The sequence below is a fragment of the Lithobates pipiens genome, unplaced genomic scaffold (assembly GCF_037356315.1).
Source record: "Lithobates pipiens isolate NorthernLeopardFrog02 unplaced genomic scaffold, aLitPip1_a1.2 Scaffold_18, whole genome shotgun sequence".
NCBI classification, from domain to species: domain Eukaryota; kingdom Metazoa; phylum Chordata; class Amphibia; order Anura; family Ranidae; genus Lithobates; species Lithobates pipiens.
Genome location: NW_027507758.1, coordinates 480,464,034 through 480,486,810, shown reverse-complemented (window position 1 = coordinate 480,486,810; position 22,777 = coordinate 480,464,034). Strand labels below are relative to the sequence as shown.

General features: G+C 42.4%; 1 protein-coding gene across 1 annotated transcript; it reads right to left on the bottom strand.

Annotated features, from left to right (window-relative positions):
* Positions 1 to 1,435: 1,435 nt before the first annotated feature.
* On the bottom strand, positions 1,436 to 22,514 carry LOC143988666 (dysbindin-like). The gene is made up of 5 exons (XM_077488396.1): positions 22,303 to 22,514; positions 22,041 to 22,176; positions 5,776 to 5,913; positions 2,627 to 3,542; positions 1,436 to 2,184 (listed from the first exon to the last, which is right to left on the bottom strand). Exons 1-4 carry the CDS (start codon positions 22,315 to 22,317, stop codon positions 3,346 to 3,348), a joined length of 486 nt encoding a protein of 161 aa, XP_077344522.1. The 5' UTR covers positions 22,318 to 22,514; the 3' UTR covers positions 1,436 to 2,184; positions 2,627 to 3,345.
* Between the last annotated feature and the right edge of the window lie 263 nt (positions 22,515 to 22,777).

Sequence of the window (22,777 nt, the reverse complement as noted above, 5' to 3'; positions counted from 1 at the left end):
AAAAAAAATACTTCAGTGGGTTTACTCCCGCTTTAAGGGCCTGTTCACACTGCCCTACAGCTCAAAACGCTGCTGTCCACCCAGTGTTTTGGACTGCAGAGACACGTGGCAGGGGGTGGTGTGATGCACATTTTATCGCATCACATGGAGTACTTTTTTTTTCTTTATTGTTATAGAAGTTTATATGAAATGTGCAGACCAGTGGCGACCCGTCCATAGAGGGCAAATGGGCGCCGCCTCCCCTATCCATGCATCCGGCCCCCTGTGCGGTGACATTCAGGACCACGCAGAGCAGTGCTATATAATGCAAACACATATAATATCACACAGCTCTGGAATACAATGTACCACTGTGTTCTGGTGTGTACATGACTATTGTAAGCCACTGCTTAAAGTGCCAACCGCTAAGCATCTCTTGATACTATGTTGGCCCATGTTTATCATTTGAATCTGTATCTTCGTTCTCTGTGCAACATTCTCATCTTGTGTCACTCCATAAAAAGCAAGTGCTAATTCTCATTTTCTAGTAGTAGTTGTAGATTTGAGCAGAATTCAAATAGTTTTGTTTAATTTGCACAAGACGATTGCATTTCATTTTTGTTTTTTGTTAAAGGATAAGTTAATCTTTGAGCATGGTACATGTTCCACCCGTATTTAGGGTCAAAAGTGTAACATGTTCTAGGCTCCTGACTCCTCTCCTCCCCCATTCCGTGTGACAGCGAGGGGGGGATCTTCTCCCCACACCTGCTGTCACAATTTCAAAACAGTGGAGCTGTGTGAGGCTGCGCCGACATTGTCATGTCATTCATTCAGAGTTCTGTGAATGAAGGAACTACAAGTACCATCAGCTAGTTCTCAATAAACTACGAGGGCGCTGGTGAGCATCCTCATAGTTCATTGATTTTTCCTGCCATTCAGTAACTGTCTGCCTGTACGAGATACGGGCAGACAGCTGTGCTGAGTATCTGCAGGATCCTGGCATTGAACCCATGATCTGCTGATCATAGGCGCATTGCCTTACAGGCTGCAGAGTAAAAAAAAAAAAAACTGCACGTTTTTACCAGCAAAAAAGATGTGCATTTATTATTTTTATATATATATATATATATATATATATATATATATATATATATATAGATAGATAGATAGATAGATAGATAGATAGATAGATAGATAGATAGATATCTAAAGATAAATGTAGCCTTTAAGATTATTTACTTTTTTTAAACGTCATATATATATATATATATATGAGGCATTAACATAAAGTACATACGGTATATTCATTGCATTTAAAGTTGTGTTTATGTGAATATTTCTGGGGTGGGGGTCCATAGTTTTCATCAGATTTCTAAATATGGCAAAAATAAGAACTACTTGAATCTGAAGTTCATGAATTTGGAGCAGGATATTTTAAAAGGACCATACCACCAGAAAAGTGTCATAATAACTTTATTGACTCACCCGCACTGTATTTTTCCAAACAGTCATTCATTGATTCAGAATTTCACAATAAATCATATACACTAGAGCTATCATAAAGCAAAAAATCCTATTGAACAGTGTATACTAGACATGTGCATTCGTTTTCGTCCGAATGCATTTTCGGCCGAATTTCAGGTATTTTTGTTATCGTTTTAACAAACAATAACGAATGTGCAGAATCCAAAAAGTGAAAGATACAACATAAACTTTATTTTCGTTTACGTTGCGACAAAAGTTCGATATAGATAAGAGATTCGATATGACGCTGACAATAGCGATCTGTGTTCAACAAACCTGTGGTCGAATGTGCCTAACCTTAGCTCTATTAGTCCAGATATTATTCTACATAGAGAGAAAAGATTCGACAGAGAGAAAAGATTCAACATTATAGAGACAATAACAAAAAAGGTCAAATGTGCCTAACCTAACTCTATTAGTCCAAGATTATTCGACATGGAGAGAAAAGATTCAACATGAAGATTCAACGAAGCAGTCCCGCGAGCGGACATTTATGGTCAAATGCTCTGCCCATAGGCTATAGAAGAATTCTAATGTTGGTTGACTAATAATAATAATTAATAAATATAATTATTACTAATGTCATACAACATTAGAATTCGACTATAGCTTGTAGACGGAACATTTGACTGGAAATGTACGATTGTGTCGTCGTACAGTTTAGCTGCTCCGTCAAATCTTCTAAGGCCGCGTACACACGGGCGGACTGTTCGCCCAACTTTGTCCGCTGAACAGTGTTTGGGCGGACAGTCCGCTCGTGTGTGGGCTTTCAGCGGACAGTTTCAGCGGACAGTTTGACGAACAAGGTTTTTCGGAAATTCCGTAAAACTGTCCGCTGAAACCTTGTTTGAGCGAACAGTCCGCCCGTGTGTAGGCTTGTTCGACAAACTAAGTTCCGCGCATGCTCAGAAAGGCTTAACACGCCGAAAGTTATAATGCAGTGTATAGGACGTCGTATTTTTCGTCCCGTCGTACGTGCCGTTCACGTCATCGCGCACGGTTTCAGCAAACTGTTCGTTCGTCGTGTGTGGCCATGTCCGTCCATGCTAATTTTGAGCGGACTGTTTGCCGAAACTGTTTGACGGACAAAGTTGGGCGAACAGTCCCCGCGTGTGTACGCGGCCTTAGAGCATTCGACAGACACCATAAGCCTTCAATGACAGATTCAACCTTAATTATTTTGGAATTTTGGACGAAAGCATTTTTTAACGAAACAAAATAAATAAAAACATTTCAGGAGTAACTAAATAAATGCATTTTTCGGACGAAAACGAAATTCCGAAACAAAATATTTCAGTGTGCACATGTCTAGTGTATACAGCTTCACGGTCTGCTACACTACTATATTCCATCAGCAATCCACTAGAGGGAGCAACAGACACATTTTTATCCATGATGTAATTGCTATGGGATTATCATCATATTACCCCCTTGTCTGATTTCATGTGGTGCAGACGGAAATAGAAGGAAGTTACACTTTTGTTCCAACCAACATGCTCTTCCTAGAAAATGATTATTAATAGTACAGAGGCCTCTGAAAAGGACAGACTGACCTTACTCTTCATACAAAGCTTTAACCCACAAATGTGCTTTGTAAAAACACTGGAATGCATTAAAATTTCTCCCCATACATAAAAAGCATTTTCTGCTGAATGCCCAGTTTTGTGTGGCAGACTCCATTAACTGACAATAATGGTGCAATGTAAACTGAATTACAAGTCTGATACCGCTGACAGCTTAGTATGTCCACATGAGCCATATTTTGTATATTAAAGGGACCAGTGAATGGAGTCCCACAAGACACTGGCTAGTACCATAGTCTATTCAGAGGAAACTGGCAGGTCATTGTGTTTCAGACAAGGAGGTCTTGTTGTGACCATGATGTGCAGAATCTGCAATAGAGCTGTGTTCTTTGGCCTGGACATCTGCAGCTTCCTCCTCTCTGCATGTTGTGTCACCATCATGTGCTGGATGCTCCTGGCCAGGCGCCGTGGGGAAGGGGAAGCGAAGCCTAAAGTAGTCGATTCCCTGGAGGTCAGCTGAAAGAAATATAGAAATATGAGGCTGTGTGAGTGTATCTAGACACATCCTGTCTACTGTATCTGAAAGTAAACATTGCATTGTACAATAAAAGTATCAGGTTTGTGCTCCCTATTTTCCTGGAGATTGTTCTCGTCACTTGTGTATGAGGACAGATAGGCCACTGAGGTCTACATTCTACACTCTCCATGCCTCCTGTGCAAGCAGAACTGCTAAATTACACATATTAAACCTCCCTGTTTATCCTCCTTTAGCACACATTCTAACTGGGCAACTATCAGTGGCCATGTGGGCTGTGAAAGGTCTCCACTACAGGGATTTATTTTACTTATGCTAGCCATACACTATACGAAAAATCTGCCAAAATGTGGTCATTTGGCCAGTTTGTTCGTTTTTCAGCCAGTTAATGGGCACAAAATTAGTAATCGTTGGGACGTTTTGGAGGCGATAAAACGTAGGACAAATTTGGACATTTTCTGCTGTACGAATGATACATTGAAAGGTTAGTAACTAGTCTTTCCCATCAGAACGGATTGCCTAGGTATATGTTAAAAAAAAACTAACAAAAATTGATTCATTTTATTCCACTGAATGATTTATCGGTCATTACATGATGGCACTATCGTTTGCTCTCATGGCCGAATGTTTGTTTTTAAAAAAGTGGGTTTGGCCGATTTTTCGTATAGTGTATGGCCAGCATTAATCAAATCTACTGCTATAATGTACAAATGTAACACATGGTATAGGTTCCAGCTCCTGGTACCTATGTTTTTGGACTTGTAGCATAGCACCCCAGGAACAGATGGGAAGACAGAAGGTAGAAACGCCACACATCGGAACCCAGCCACTATATAGAGAGTTAACGATATGGCTTCAGCCTGAACTCCTCCTGGTTATGTTCCTCTGACATGTTTCGCCCTGTCTATGGAGCTTAATACCTATGAATAAGCCCCACAAGCGGGACAAATCATGTTAGAGGGACATAGCCAGGAGGAGTTTAGGCTGAAGCCATATCTTTAACTCTCTATATAGTGGCTGGGTTCTGATGTGCGGCATTTCTACCTTCTGTCTTTTCATCTGTTTCAGCTAGTTTGAATGTCGGCACCAGATCTGTGCTTTGGACTGCATGGAGAAGTTTTGTAGTGCTTTGAGCAGCACTCTCAAGTTTTTTGTATATGGGTCACAAAGCACCCCATAAACCTACAAACACCATGTGCTCTCATGTACAGCAGTGACTGCCTCTCAGGGTTGCTTCCTCTGGTCCGTAGCCCCTGTACCTCAATTCTGGTTGATGAGGGTGGCCAGAAAGAAAACAATCCGTAATTGGAGAAGGCTGACCATTCATTCATCCACCTGTCCTCCATTCATAGAGCGTTTTTAATTGTTGGAAACAATAGCAAGGCTTCAGTGAATGGAGAATAGGGGTGGAAAGGGTGAGCATAGTTGGCAGCTGATGATTGCCTGTCAAAGCCGCAGCCACTCATATAAACCCCCACAGCCTACAAGATCACCGCTAAGGGGGGATCAGGGGAAGGAGGATTTCATCCGAACACAGCATCCATAAGTACACGGGACAATCTTCATTCATGCTAAGTACCATCCCTGGTTTTTCATTAAACTTCAGCTTTAAAGTGGACCTTGTACCCCATACAAGGTCTGATTTTTAAATGTGACCCTCCTCTCTCTCTAAAGCACTAAAAAAAATAAAAAAGGTACAGGGGTGACATCATAATCCTGCTGAAGAGTTCCTGGAGAATGCTAAGCACACCAAATATCACGAGAAGATGCATTGAGATTTGTACTACCCAATATTCTTCAGGGATGCAGGAAAGATGACTCGGGAAAGTAACTATTACCTCCACAGGGGTTTCTCTATTATTTATTTGATTTTTGTGCAAGGGAGAGGAAGGCCACATTAAAAAAACCTTCTTAGACTTAAGTTCTGCTTTAATACTGATATTCATTTATTGCATTAAAACAGACCAATGTAAGTATGCATATCTCATACCTGAGTCATTGTTGTGGAAGCTGCTACAAAGATAACCACAATCTTCTGGGTACAACATATATTTACATACGATAATTACATAAGTACCTATAAAAAAGTCATACCTAAACTTCAGCTTTAAGAATCAAGATTTTTTCCCCCCACAGGCCTTTTAATATTAAACGACAGTGATGTTTTCCATCTCCTCTAACATGACTCAACAGCACATTCCAATCTCTACTAACCGGGAGTGACCAGAGGGCTTAGTGGATCCTCACACTGCTGAAAAGCATCACTGGGTTCCAGCTCAGTAATATCCAGTGGTTCTGACAACTCCAGAGAATCAATATTCACCTCCATTGATGACACACTGTCCAGAGGAGCTGCAAAACAGAGAAATACACCGATGAAATACGTGTAATATTTTCCTGCACCTGCTCAAGTCACACCATCTTTACTAATATCTGAACATGACTATTTATTTTGCTTTCAGTTGTGAATTACTCATTTTAGATTCCTAACTAGCCCACTTTCAGCTGCTGGTTCTGAGAACTGGCCGGGCCCCCAACATCCTCTTCCCCTTTGTGGTTGCTAAAGGCTGCTGCCACTGGTGTTATTCATTATTGAGGAGTATTCTGATACTGTGTTTTATATTTCACTGAAGAAATAAAAATAAAAAGAACAACCAGAAAGCGATATAGGATATTTAAGAATTTGTGAGTCTGTTCAGGCAGTTCAGTCTAATGCCGTGTACACACGACCAGTTTTCCCGTCGGAATAAAGGTTTTTACAATAGAGGAATTCCGCTCCAGCTGTCTTGCATACACACTTTCACACCAAAGTCTGACCGTCAAGAATGCGGTGACGTCCAAACATACGACGGGATTAGAAACAGGAAGTTCAATAGCCAGTAGCCAATAGCTTCCATCTCATACTTCATGCTTCAGAGCATGCGTCGTTTTTGGTACGTTGGAACAGCATACAGACGAGAGCGGTTTTCCCGATAGGAATTACTTCCGTCTGAAAAATATAGAACATGTTCTCTTTCTAGGTCTGTCAGAATTTTTGATGTAAAAAGTCTGATGGTGCATACACACGATCGGAATATACAATGAAAGGCTCCTGTTTGACTTTTTCTGTCGGAAATTCCACTTGTGTGTACGGGGCATAAGTGTACCTAAACCAAAAATAAAACAATCAGCACAAGGGACATTACAAGTGACATTTGTCCCTTGGGCTCCCATGTCCTCCATTCAATTAGATCTTCCTCTTTTGATACCCCCACACCCACTCCACTGCAATCCTTCACATTGGGGATTAATATAAATAAGGCTGGCCATACATTGTACAATTTTCTTGTAGAACTTTCCTTTAGATTAACCAAAACAATATAATATGGAGGTCAAACCTAAACATTTCCAATTTGTATGCAAGCAGACGGGACCTTGCATTACATAGCTGAAGGTAAAGCTAAAGGAAATTCTTAAGGGGCTTTGCCAGGCTCTCATCGTGAGCACCTGACTATGCCTGCCCTTTCTGCCCAGCCCCTCTATTCGCAGAAACCATTTTTATAGGGATCTATTAATGGAGGAGGAGGAGGACCCATCAACCACCCACCCATCCTCAATTCATACAGTGCCTTGAAAAAGTATCCATACCCCTTGAAATTTTCCACATTTTGTCATGTTACAGCCACAAACGTAAATGTATTTTATTGAGATTTTAAATGATAGACCAACACAAAGTGGTTCATAATTGTGGAGCGGAAGGAAAATGATAATTGGTTTTCAAAATTTTTAACAAATAAATATGTGAAAAGTGTGGCGTGCATTTGTATTCAGCTCCCTTTGCGCTGAAACCCCTAACTAAAATCTAGTGGAACCGATTGCCTTCAGAAGTCACCTAATTAGTAAATAGACTCCACATATGTGTAACTTACTCTCATTATAAATACAGCTGTTCTGTTAAGCCCTCAGAGGTTCGTTAGAGAACCTTAGGGAACAAACAGCATCATGAAGGCCAAGGAACACACCAGACAGGTCAGGGATAAAGTTGTGGAGAAGTTTAAAGCAGGCTTAGGTTAAAAAAAAAAAAATATCCCAAGCTTTGAACATCCCAAGCATTAGACATGCAGAGCAACCCGATCATGTAGTACTGCGGTGTTGGTGCAGGCAAATGCATTTGCATTTCAGGTGTCGTTAGGAATACATTGACACCCACAGATCACATCCCCAGTGTGGAAAATGTAAACAAGCCCTAAAGCCTTGTTCAGACAGGCAACAGCTCTTGTCGACCTTCTGAAAAACATTCTGTGGTGGATCACTTTTCAGAGGGCAGATGACAGGGAGCTTAGAGGCGATATTCTACCTCCTCACTTCCATAATAGTAAGCTCCCCCATGTACTGTAAATGGTCAAATGTTCAATGTAATAACTGAAGAATATGACTAACAAAGAAAATATAGAATGTAGAGTAGATTTCTTTGGATTGATGTCACTGAAATCCACATATAATGACATTTACACTGACACCCAACACAAAATGTAAGCAATGATAGATATACAAAGGTGGAATGCTCATCTCTGGCATTCTCTGTACACATTCACATTTTAAAGTATGCTGAGCAAGTATATACGTATAGATTGTACATCTGTGATATTCCAGAAAGTGTACATTTATACATTCTCATCATCGTACTAGTTGTGAATTAACAGTAACACCATAGCAGGCACGGCATTCACATGAATTACGAGCCACTAATGTAGCTGGCAAGATTTAAAGGGCAACTTCATCCTGAATCAGACCCTGGCTTCTTATACTGCAACACATCATTGCCATTTTCAGACTTTGCTCCGGTCCATCTCTGAGTTTAGAGATTTAAGCCCACCTCTGCATTTTCAAGCAACTGTTAAATTCTCTAAAATTAAAAAAAAAATTAAAAAATAATACAACAAGGTGGACACCCCTAATAATGGCTATAGTGGGTGTGCAGACTCAGGAACCTGGGTGCAGAAATCCAAGCCCCAAGAGATATAGGCAATAGATGGCTTTTTTGACTGTTGTTCACCTGCATTAACCACTTTGGCTCTAGCAGATTTACCCCCCTTCATAACCAGGCTATTTTTTGCGATAAGGCACTGCGTTACTTTAACTGACAACTGCGCAGTTGTGCGATGCTGTACCCAAATACAATTTATCCTCTTTTTTTCCCACGAATTGAGCTTTTTCTTGAATATCTCTGCATTTTTTTTTGCGCTATGAACAAAAAAAAAGACATACAATTCTGAAAAAAAAATACTTTTTTGCTATAAAATATATCCAATAACATCTTTTTAAAAAATCGAATTTTTTCATCAATTTAGGCCAATATGTATTCTGCTACATATTTTTGGTAAAAAAAAAAATCCCAAAAAGCGTATTTTGATTGGTTTGCAAAAAAAGTTATAGGGGGTTATTTACTAAAGGAAAATCCACTTTGCACTGAAAGTGCACTTGGAAGTAAAGTCGCTGTAGATCCGAGGGGGACGTGCAAGGAAAATAAAAAGCAGCATTTTAGTTTGCACATGATTGGATGATAAAATCAGCAGAGCTTCCCCTCATTTCAGATCTACCCCTTAGATTTAGAGTGACTACACCAAGTGCACTTTCAGTGCAAAGTGGATTTGCCTTTCGTAAATAACCCTCATAGTGTCTTCAAACTATATTTTTATTTATTTTTTTAATAGCAATGGCGGCAATCAGCAACTTATAGCGGGGCTGCGATATTCAGACACTAACTGACACTTTTTGGGGACCAGTGACACTAATACAGTGATCAGTACTAAAAAATATGCACTGTTACTGTACTAATGACACTGGCTGGGAAGGGGTTAACATCAGGGGCAATCAAAGGGTTAACTGTGTGCCTAGCCTGTGTTTTACTACAGTGTGTGAGGTGCTTTTACTAGGGGAAGAAATGGATCCCAGTCCCTGATTTGCAGAGACACAGGATCCATGCTTTCCCACCTGTCAGAACGGCGATCTGCCTTGTGTACATAGACAGACTGCCATTCTGTGTCTCTGCGGGATGATTGGCGGGTGCTGGCGGACATGAATTTTGCAGTACCTGCTGATGGGCTCACGCTGTGTATAATCACAGCGGGAGCGAACTGCCGATGGCATGCATTCGTGCCCACTACCCATAAGAGACAGATCTTGTATACGTAATAATCCAGCACACAGCTGCTGCCCTGTAGCAGTAAAACTGCAATAGGGTGGTCAGCAAGCGGTTGGTAAAACAATGTTTTAGCCAACTTCCATGACACCAGCCTTCCTTCCTTTTTTTTGCATAGATTGCACATGGAGGTTTGCAGAGACTTCCCAGGCTGAGTGCAGTTTTCATGAGGTTGTCCAGGCATTACATAGGAGGTAGAAGCTCGGATACACCTGTTCCAATGACCAATAAATGGTTTAATGCTCCACATATACCAAAAACTGAAATGTCAGGTGGACTGAAGGCAAAGATTACTGTACCCTAACCCTTAAGTGACTGCTGTTTTTTTCTACTCTAAACTGGTTTAACGTGATTTCTTGTTATCTGCTTTTAGCAGCTCATTGAAACATGCACCATAATTATTTGCAGTTATAGTAAAAAACAAACAAACACAATAATGAGTTCAATATTGTAAAATAGTGCATTGAGCAATGATGAGTACTGTAACCCAAAAATGATCTGAAATCGGATGTGTTATTATGGGTTACTACTGAGCTCTTAGCACAGTTTTACTGTACATGGAACTGCGTTAGTAGGTAAGAACTCTACCACTGAGACGACCCTGGAAATCAACGCTGTCATCCAAATGGGTGCTGCCATGGCCTCCCACATATAATGTGTAATATTTTGGATCACGAAAACTGAGAGAAAATGTATGCAAAAGCACTCCTTAAAAAATGACTTACATATAAGCCCTTGTTAAAATATTTCCACATTTCCCTGGGGCAGTAATGGTCACCTGTACCAAAAATAGTACTTGTCTGAAAGCTGAATTACATAATGACTTCCCTCAGGGACTGCGATAAAGAGATCCCCACCAACTTCCCTAGTAAAGTTACACTGCTAAAGTCCTTATAAAGCTAAATGATGGTGTCAGGCTTCGCTGATGGATTTTCCATAATGCAGAACAGCCTTTTTCAACCTTTTCAACACAGAGGAACCCTTGAAATAGTTCTCTGGTCTCGGAGAACCCCTGCCAAAAATTATAAATCTACAACTCATGATACATTAGTGTGATGGTCAGTGGGAAGAATGGTCCTTATACTTGTGGTCATTGGGAAGAATTACCTCCTTACAGATAGCAAAAAAGATCAATGGTGTCAGTGGGAACTTATCTGAGAGGCAGAAATTGCCCAATGCTGAAGGAACCCCTAGCAACCTCTGGAGGAACCCTGGTTGAGAACCACTGATGTAGAAAAAATGTATTACTGGTGAGCAGAGTTGAAAAAGAGCATCACCTTCATGGCCTAGAACAGGGGGGGTAGGGGCAGATATATTTCTGTAGGACAACGTCTCCAATATTCTCTCCAAGAGGGATGGAAAGATATTATATATGATTCAACCCCACCAAATCCAACCAAAGTGATAAGGTTAGTTGTGGTTTGAGGTGGGTGTTGTTGTAATCCTCTAAACCAGCCATTCTCAACCAGGGTTCCTTCAGAGACATTAAGGGTTTCCTTGAGCGATGTTTGATAGACCACCCATTTGATGGTACCTGCATAGTTTCATGTTTAACTGGCATTTGGCAAAGCCAGCTGAATGACACCAATGATCTTTTTAGCTGTCAATAAGGGTGGCATTCTGATCATCACTGTAAAGGGGGGCATTCTTCCCACTGACCACCAATGAATGGTTTTCTCAGGAGTTCTCTGAGACCTGAAATCTAAAAGGTTGAAAAATGCTGCTCTACACTCTGGAAAACAGTGTGATCACCAACACTTTGACGGAAGTGGTCAGACTCAAAGGATACCAGGCTAAAAAGGATCAATTATAAACAAATTATAAATAAGCCTACCTAATTTACAGTGATTAAAGAGTGAATATTCAGATTCCTGCAAAAGCCAGATTGTGACATGCTTTCTTCACATAGCATGCCAGTTATGTCTTATGTGTGAAAGAGTTGGTAGTTAGTACTTATTCCAGTGACACGTCTATCCTCAATAAAGCAAGGCAAAAGTTAATTGCTTCTTGAACTAAATCATTCTACACGCAATGATGATTGGCACCGCTGGGTTGAGATGGCCACTTTACAATGAGATATTCTGGTAAACATTAGACAGGTACTCAACATCTACCGAGAAGCTGTCATGGACAACATCACACAGACTGTAAGTCATATGTGACTCACCAACAAAACTGAGAACCACAAATGATTTACAGAAATGAAAGCAAAGAAAGCCACATCTACGAATCCAAATCCTCAGCCTACTTGGCTGCCTACTCCTGTATTTTAAAGAGTAAAAGCGTTTTCCTGCCAGCATGAGTCCTGTGTTGCATCATAGTCCACCTTACTGAATGACACAACAGCAGCCCGACCCACATTTACTCAAGTTTACAGCGCTGTACCTGCTATGAAAATCCCTGGCCATTATCAGCTCAATTGTAAGGAGCATGGCCTTTGTAATGCTTTTCAGTCTCAAAGACTTAAAAGATTTCTGATATCTGCTTGAAAAGAGTACTCAGATATGCATTGGTTTTATTAAAGTGGTTCTAAAGCCTCAAGGTTGTTTACCTTAATACATTTAATGCATTAAAGTAAAAAAAAAAACTACTGTGCTGCAGCCCCCATATACAGTATCTCACAAAAGTAAGTACACCCCTCACATTTTTGTAAATATTTTATTATATCTTTTCATGTGACAACACTGAAGAAACGACACTTTGCTACAATGTAAAGTAGTGAGTGTACAGCTTGTGTAACAGTGTAAATTTGCTGTCCCCCCAAAATATAGCTCAACACACTAATGTCTAAACTGCTGGCAACAAAAGTGAATACACTCCTAAGTGAAAATGTCCAAATTGAGCCCAGTTAGCCATTTTACCTCCCCAATGTCATGTGACTCGGAAGTGTTACAAGGTCTCAGGTGTGAATGGGGAGCAGGTGTGTTAAATTTGGTGTTATCGCTCTCACTCTCTCATACTGGTCACTGGAAGCTCAACATGGCACCTCATGGCAAAAGGACTCTCTGAGGATCTGAAAAAAAGAATTGTTGCTCTACATAAAGATGGCCTAGGCTATATTCTCATCATGTGTACGAGGCTTTAGTCTGTCAGTATTCAGAATACCATATGTGCACAGTATTATGAGCTCAGACATTTGTACAATCATTTGCAGCGTGCAGAGAAGCAGCAATGGCTCCAAACTCCCTGTATTTATCTGATCTAAGGTCAGACATTTCAAGGATCAATTCTACTTAGAAGTGAAATTTTGTTTATATGTGCAATAATCTGTGAGATGAGTCAGTCACACACACTGACTTTTTATATCTCTCCATCCTACTCTGGGGTTTTTCCCTGTTTCATTCCCCACACTATAGAGAAATAACAGCCAACTAACAGGTTTTCTGGATTCTCACCCTTCCATTTGTGTTGTATACTGTGTGGATACGCACATGCGTAGGTGTGAATGGGCCCATATTGTCACTCTTTCACATTAAACTGCAACATAAAGATGTGAAAGAAAGAATGCAAATTCTACTTGCAATGAATGCTCATATAGCTAAATACATGAGTTTTGTTGCATGAAAATGCAAGAGTGAATAGGTCCTTAAAGTCTAAGTGAGGTCAATTTAGTAAAAATGTATTCATTTTTTTACATTTAGTGCAAAGTGTCCCTTGCGCTGCTGGCTGTTAGTTGAAATCCAAAGTCCCCTGCCTTCCCTTTGCATTTCCCCACAACCATAATCTTTCTCTGGTGCTGTGAGAGTTAATACCAGCTCAGGACCTGCGCACCCATAGTGCTAATATCAGCTATATTATAGTTTTCATCAATTAAAAGTGCTCTGTGAATGGAGAAGGTGAACCTTTTGTTCATTTGCCGCTCCACTATTCATAGATCACATCCAGAGCTGGCATTAAACCCGACAGCATGGCTCTAGGGGCACGCGGGATAGCAGAGGACTTCAGATTTCAATTAACTGACTAGCCAGCAGAAAGCACCATCCTTTGTGCTGATTTAAAAAAAAAACATTTTTTTTTTTTTTTTACTAATCTTATACCTTAAATGTATGTCTGGGCAAAAAAATTGCAAAAAAAAGAAACACTCAGAACACCTCTCTATTACCCATTGGGGGTTATTTACTATAGGAAAATCCACTTTGCACTGAAAGTGCACTTGGAAGTAAAGTTGCTGTAGATCCGAGGGGGACATGCAAGGAAAATAAAAAACAACATTTTAGCTTGCACATGATTGGATGATAAAATCGGCAGAGCTTCCACTCATTTCAGATCTGCCCCTTAGATTTAGAGCGACTGCACTTCCAAGTGCAAAGTGTATTTGCCTTTCGTAAATAACCCCCATTGTTTTATTCTATATTAGGACCTATCTACATCTACAGTGCCTTGAAAAAGTATTCATAACCCTTAAAATTTTACAACCACAACAAATGTTACAACCACAAACGTAAATGTATTTTATTGGAATTTTTTGTGATAGACCAACACAAAGTGGCACATAATTGTGGAAAATGATAAATGTTTTTCAATTTTTTTAACAAATAAATATGTGAAAAGTGCACATGCATTTGTATTCAGCCCCCTTTATGATGAAACCACTTACTAAAATCTAGTGGAACCAATTGCCTTCAGAAGTCACCTAATTAGTAAATAGAGTCCACCTGTGTGTAACTTACTCTCAGTATAAATACAGTGCTCTGTGTAGCCATCAGAGGTTTGTTAGAGAACCTTAGTGAACAAACAGCAACATGAAGACCAAGGAACACACCAGACAGGTCAGGGATAAAGTTGTGGAGAAGTTTAAAGTAGGGTTAGGTTAAAAAAAAAAAATCCCAAGCTTTGAACATCTCACGGAGCACTGTTCAATCCGAAAATGCAAAGAATATGGCACAACTGCAAACTTACCAACACTTGGCCATCCACCTAAACTGACCAGCCAGGCAAGGAAAGCATTAATCAGAGAAGCAACCAAGAGCCCCATGGTAACTCTGGAGGAGCTGCAGAGAGCCACAGCTCAGGTGGGAGAATCTGTCTACTGGACAACTATTAGTCGAGCTCTCCACAAATCTGGCCTTTATGGAATAGCAGCAAAAAGAAAGCCACTGTTAAAGGAAAGCAATAAGAAGTCCCGTTTGCGGTTTGCGAGAAGCCATGTGGGGGACACAGCAAATATGTGGAAGAAGGTGCTCTGGTCAGATGAGTCCAAAATTTAACCTTTTGGCCTAAAAGCTAAACTCTATGTGCGGTGGAAAAATAACACTGCACATCACCCTGAACACACCATCCCCACTGTGAAACATGGTGGTGGCAGCATCATGTTGTGGGAATGCTTTTCTTCAGCAGGGACAGAGAAGCTGATCAGAGTTTAAGGGAAGATTAATGGAGCCAAAATACAGGGAAATCTTAGAAGAAACCCAAGTCTGCAAAATACTCAAGACTGGGACGGAGGTCCACCTTCTAGCACAGTGGTCATCAACTCTGTCCTCAGGGCCCACTAATAGGCCAGGTTTGCAAGATAACTGAAATACATCACAGGTGATATCATTGGCTGCTCAGTGATTTCAGTATTCTAGTCTGCATGTCCCCAAGGTAATACATAAAACCTGGCCTGTTAGTGGGCCCTGAGGACAGGGTTGATGACCACTGTTCTAGCAGGACAACGACCCTAAACATACAGCCAGAGCTACAATTGAATGATTTAGATCAAAGCATATTCATGTGTTAGAATGGCCCAGTGAAAGTCCAGACCTTAATCCAATTGAGAATCTGTGGCAAGACTTGATTGCTGTTCACAGACGCACTCCATCCAATCTGACAGAGCTTGAGCTATTTTGCAAAGAAGAATGAGCAAAAATATCACTCTCTAGATGTGTAAAGCTGATAGAGACATCCCCAAAAGGATTTGCAGCTGTAATTGCAGTGAAAGGTGGTTCTACAAAGTATTGACTCGTGTCGGGGGGGGGGTTGTTTGCTGAATCCAAATGCATGCCACACTTTTTATATATTTATTTGTAAAAAAATTGAAAACCATTTATCATTTTCCTTCCACTTCACAAATATGTGCCACTTTGTTGAAAAGCTTTTTTTTGGAGAATAGGGACATTCAGGAAGCCATGGCCTGGTAAGGTCATGTATTTCCATCCCTAGGGATTATATATGACATCAGGACCTGGTAAGGTCATGAATATCCATCCCATTTACACCGAGAGAGAAATGGGGGTTAATTTGCAGGGAAAATGGGACTTTGTGTGAAGCACGTAGAAGCAAAACAATAAATGGACGAATGAGAATTAAATTTATTGAGCGCTGAATAGTAAAACAAACACTAGTCAATAATGTGCCACTTTGTGTTGGTCTATCACATAAAATCCCAATAAAATACATTTACGTTTTTAGTTGTAACATGATAAAATGTGGACAATTTCAAGGGGGTTGAATACTTTTTCAAGCCACTGTATGTATTGTGAGAATGCAATTGTTAACATACACATTACCACAATGCACATTACATTCGTTGGTGCATTGCGGTGTCGTTCGTTTTATACAGCACACCAAATACACTAAGCCAACACATGTGTTGCAACACGCTCCAGCGCATGCAGACACACCATTGCAGCAAAAAGTTTTGTGACACGTGCGATTCTTGGGACGTTTTGGTGCATTGGAAGCCCATTGATTACAATAGGCTGCCTTAATGCTACGCACATTAACGCATGTGCCCTAACTCAATGAACAAATCTAAATGGGCCCTTAAAATGCTGCAAGTGCAGACAAAACCTGTTAATCCTGCAAGAATTCTATTGCATCCTCTGTACTCTGCCTGTGCTGTATCATAGCAAACAGTATTTTTAGCCCTGACTAGAGAACACCTCCCTCTAAATAAATGAGATCAGGAGAGGGGAAGGTGTTTGTACTGCAAATTGGGAGAGAAACCTAGTGTAAAAATGCTGCTCCTCCGTAGATACAATACAGTCAGTGAGAATGTGGTTCACAGGAAGGAAGTATGGGGCTCATTCCCATGGGTGTGAGGATCTGTACACTTATGAAGTGGGCTGTGTTTATGTGTACAGGGAAGCACAGGTGGTCCTCGCAGCTGCGTGCAGCCAGCCTGTTAAAGGAGAAGTACAGCCAAAGCTCATATGGCCATAATTCTCCTGTGAAGTGCAGTTTGTTCTGCACGCCTGTGACCTGTTTTCAGCTGACAGCGGGTCAAAGCCTGGTGTTGGCTGATGTCACAGAGCTTGTCCAGGCCATACGGTCAGGATCTACCCAATGCCTGGATTGGCAGATGGCTCAGCCTCTCGGTTCGCTGATGAGAGCCTGAGCCAGCATCTCCAAACCCCTCCACAGCCCAGTACTCCAGTGAGCACTGGAGGAGCAGAGCAGAGAGCCACTGGCTGACAGTCACCAGCTCTCTGCAGGCTGAGAACTGAGAACGAAGTGATCAGTGGTGTTTGATTTCTCAATTCTCAGCGAGGTCAGACGAGGCATCGGACTGTTGCTGCATCCACCTAAGCGAGTATAATTTTTTTTATGAATTCCATACTTCTCTATTAAAATCAATGACAGGCTGATGGCTGCCTGGATGATCCCTGATCGTTAGGGTTCATTCAGACAGCAGATTAGTGCCATCCCATGTGCAGAGCCACTGGCAGATGTGTGTGAATCTACCTCAGAGCTGCGGACAGGCAGCCCATAAAAGTGGATTGAATAGGCGTGTGTGCGTGCGGGGGGTGTGTTGGTGAATGGGGGTGCCGGGTATGCCTGGCCATACTCTAATAAACCTTTGAACTAGCGCCATCCAGTGTATCATTCGGTGTACAAAAGAGTACAGAGCACACGGGCACAAGGGAGGAGGAATCCACTGTGCCCTGTCATGCACTACACACCCAGAGTAATCCATTGTATTTATCTGCAGCACTGGATCCACTGCATCATCTCCCTCTGCACACACATACCCACACACATGTGTTTGAGTTTTGGGGTGCACACCCTAATGCAATAAGCTAAGCACATCTATGAGTGGATGCATATGCAGCACCAGGAACCAACACAGTCCTATGTCAAAGTTTAACACAGGGGTAAGATTTGTAAGCTGCAGTATAAGCTAAGGATTTGTACATTGCAATATATTACATTTTTATTCTTGGGTTTAAAAAACTGTTACTAAACCCACAAAAGTTAAATCAGTCTGTATATGCAGTAATGCATGCTTGTTATACTAACTGTGGAATGTAAGGGGCTAATCCTCCACATTGTGTAAAAAGGCTGTTTGATCCGGTCTTCTCTGATCCTCCCCTTCTTTTACTGTCCCCAATCCATCTCCTGATAGTACAGAGCCTTGGAGTCACTCCTCACATGCTCAGTTTGGTGTGTAATGCTAGAGAAGTTTTTTTTTTATTCTTGGGAGAGTGCATGTGATCAGCACAGGGCCAATCAGCACTGTCCAGAGAGGGGTCTGGGATCTTGCAGCCTCATAGGACCTCCAAGGCAGAATAAAAACTCCTCCTACAAGCTTTAACCAGACACTGATAGAAGTCACAAGACTGCTATATACTGTTGATGAGAAAAGGTATTTAGCCGTTTATATTTACTAAAATAATTGCATTTCCATGTTCTGTATACTGTGGGAGACCAGATATAGTGAATGCATGGTCCTGGGTTTAGTAACACTTTAAGACAATTTTCTTGTTGAAATCAGTTGTGAAACAATGTGACAGATCCACCATAAAGCTTCTTGTCATTTGTCTGCCCGTGACTGGAAGGAGGATATGGCCCTATATCCTGTTTTCTTTACAATGCACTGGCATGTTCCTGTACTTGTGGGGATTTTTTCCTGACAGCTGTGCCATGTGCTTATTTATTCAGTGCTACCAGGAAGGTGTTTTACTTCTTTCGCCCTTCTTTTTTTTCAAAAACAGTGGCGTGCAGAGATCCGCACAATCCCGACCTGGTGTGTAGCTGCAATATTAAATCGTGTTTTAACGTGTCTTTATTTCCTTTTCCCATGGGAAAAGCTAGTCCTAATTAAAGTAATCTCCAAAATGGAAACAAATGTATTTTTAAAGACTTGTTGACAAATAATTCACATGTGTAACTCAAAATAGGCATTTATTATTAAACAAGTGTGCACAAAACGGACACAGGAGAGGTTGGGAGAGATGTTGGGAGAGAACGTCAGTATTGGGGCTCATTCACACGGCACCCAGATCTGTGCAGGAAGAAGAGCCCTGTGTTCACTTTGCTGCTCTTCTGAGTCATGTCCAGCCCATAGTACAGGGGAGGGTGCATGGACACTGACACAGAACCTGGGCACCCGTATACCCATCCCTGTATATCAGCCAAACCGGATTGAGTGATAACTGCTGCCTACAATAGTGTAAATTAGCCCTGTTTGGAGGGCATTCTGACTACTACTGTATGGGGGCATTCTTACCTAACTACCATTGTATTAGGGGCATCATTCCCTGACTACCACTGTATGGGGGTCATTATTCCCTGACTACCATTGTATGGGGGCATTATTCCCTGGCTACTACTATATGGGGGTATTATGCCCTGGCTACAAGAGTACGGGGACATTATTCCCTGACTACCACTGTATGGGGTCATTATTCCCTGACTACCACTATATGGGGACATCATTCCCTGACTACCACTGTATGGGGGCATTATTCCCTGACTACCACTATATGGGGACATCATTCCCTGACTACCAATGTATGGGGACATCATTCCCTGACTACCACTGTATGGGTGCATTATTCCCTGACTACCAATGTATGGGGGGCATTATTCCCTACCACTGTATGGGGGCATTATTCCCTGACTACCACTGTATGGGGGCATTATTCCCTGACTACCACTGTATGGGGGCATTATTCCCTGACTACCACTGTATGGGGGTATTATTCCCTGACTACCACTATATGGGGACATCATTCCCTGACTACCAATGTATGGGGACATCATTCCCTGACTACCACTGTATGGGGGCATCATTCCCTGACTACCAATGTATGGGGACATCATTCCCTGATTACCACTGTATGGGGGCATTATTCCCTGACTACCACTGTATGGGGGCATTATTCCCTGACTACCACTGTATGGGGGCATTATTCCCTGACTACCACTATATGGGGACATCATTCCCTGACTACCAATGTATGGGGACATCATTCCCTAACTACCACTGTATGGGGGCATTATTCCCTGACTACCACTGTATGGGGGCATTATTCCCTGACTACCACTATATGGGGACATCATTCCCTGACTACCACTGTATGGGGGCATTATTCCCTGACTACCACTATATGGGGACATCATTCCCTGACTACCACTGTATGGGGGCATTATTCCCTGACTACCACTATATGGGGACATCATTCCCTGACTACCACTGTATGGGGGCATTATTCCCTGACTACCACTGTATGGGGGCATTATTCCCTGACTACCATTGCATAGGGGTCATTATTCTGTGAATACCACTGTATGGGGACATTACTCCTTGGCTACCACAGTATGGGGGCATTATTCCCTGACTACCACTGTATGAGGGCATTATTCCCTGACTACCATTGCATAGGGGTCATTATTCTGTGAATACCACTGTATGGGGACATTACTCCTTGGCTACCACAGTATGGGGGCATTATTCCCTGACTACCACTGTATGAGGGCATTATTCCCTGACTACCACTGTATGGGGGCATTATTCCCTGACTACCACTGTATGGGGGCATTGTTCCCTGACTACCACTATATGGGGACATCATTCCCTGACTACCACTGTATGGGGGCATTATTCCCTGACTACCACTGTATGGGGGCATTATTCCCTGACTACCACTGTATGAGGGCATTATTCCCTGACTACCACTGTATGGGGGCATTATTCCCTGACTACCACTGTATGGGGGCATTATTCCCTCACTACCACTATATGGGGACATCATTCCCTGACTACCACTGTATGGGGGCATTATTCCCTGACTACCACTGTATGGGGGCATTATTCCCTGACTACCACTATATGGGGACATCATTCCCTGACTACCAATGTATGGGGACATCATTCCCTGACTACCACTGTATGGGGGCATTATTCCCTGACTACCACTATATGGGGACATCATTCCCTGACTACCACTGTATGGGGTCATTATTCCCTGACTACCACTATATGGGGACATCATTCCCTGACTACCACTGTATGGGGGCATTATTCCCTGACTACCACTGTATGGGGGCATTATTCCCTGACTACCACTGTATGAGGGCATTATTCCCTGACTACCACTGTATGGGGGCATTATTCCCTGACTACCACTATATGGGGACATCATTCCCTGACTACCACTGTATGGGGGCATTATTCCCTGACTACCACTGTATGGGGGCATTATTCCCTGACTACCACTATATGGGGACATCATTCCCTGACTACCACTGTATGGGGGCATTATTCCCTGACTACCACTATATGGGGACATCATTCCCTGACTACCACTGTATGGGGGCATTATTCCCTGACTACCACTATATGGGGACATCATTCCCTGACTACCACTCTATGGGGGCATTATTCCCTGACTACCACTGTATGGGGGCATTTTTCCCTGACTACCACTGTATGGGGGCATTATTCCCTGACTACCACTATATGGGGACATCATTCCCTGACTACCACTGTATGGGGGCATTATTCCCTGACTACCACTATATGGGGACATCATTCCCTGACTACCACTGTATGGAGGCATTATTCCCTGACTACCATTGCATAGGGGGTCATTATTCCGTGAATACCACTGTATGGGGACATTACTCCTTGGCTACCACAGTATGGGGGCATTATTCCCTGACTACCACTGTATGGGGGTATTATTCCCTGGCTATCACTGTCTGGCGGCATTATTCCCTGACTACCACTGTATGGGGCCATTACTACCTGACTACCACTGTACGGTGGTGGGTGGTGGTTCTGACTACCATTGTAAGGGGCAGTTCTCCCATTGATCTCCCTGAGACCTCAACATCATTGTAAGGGTTCCACTGGGGTAAAAAAGGAAGGAAGTCTGCTCTATATTGTTAAATAAAAATGTGTGTATGCGGGGTGATATTCATGCCAATAACCAAACACGCACTCCAAACTTTGGTAGACACTGCAGATGGAAGAATGAGTGACCCATATTTACTAAGAAGGGGTTCCCAGCCTTGGACCTCCCCACAACTTGTATATACAGCCCTATCTATACCCCCAGTTCTCCCTCCATGCTCCCTATGGTGCACTCACGTCTCCAGCGCTCAGGGATGAGGTGCATGTGCGGGTAGTACAGGTCCACTTCATGCTCAAGGACATCCTCGAAGAACCTCTGGCGGTCCCGGAGGTGCTGAGAGCTGGAAGTCTGATTCTGGTACAGGGGGTGTCCCTGGGGAGACAAGACAAAATCACGGATCACTTATCTCCGCCATACACACCAACAGGGGACTACATGGAAAGTCCCTTCAAGTCAGCGGACCCTGGTCCTCCCTGGAGACATCTACCGAGGCTTTACCTGTCTCGCGGTCATGTCTAGTCCAGCCCGGGACTGAGAAGGTCCGGCAGAAGGACGGCGGTGGGTCCGGCAGAAGGACGGCGGAGGGTCCGGCAGAAGGACGGCGGTGTTGTGTAGTCCGGACAGGAGCGCCCCGTGCACAGCACTGTGTGTGATGAGAGGGGCGGGGACACAAACGTCTTATTACTCATCCTTAGAGAATGGAGTGTCAGTGCTGGACTGTACAGCCTGTCCTCTCTGCTGGATCCCTCTGTTCATTCTTCTCCATATACTCCAGAAATACCGGAGCCTGTATACCTTCTGCTCTCCTCCTAGCAGGGAAGTATATACAAGGATGTCATTACACGCATTACATAGAAGTATTGCATAGGTCCCAACTGTTCTACTTATCCAAATCCTTCTCATGTCCCTATTTCACATCTAATGGACATGTCTGTAAACGTAATATTTAACCATTGTATATTCTGCACCCCGC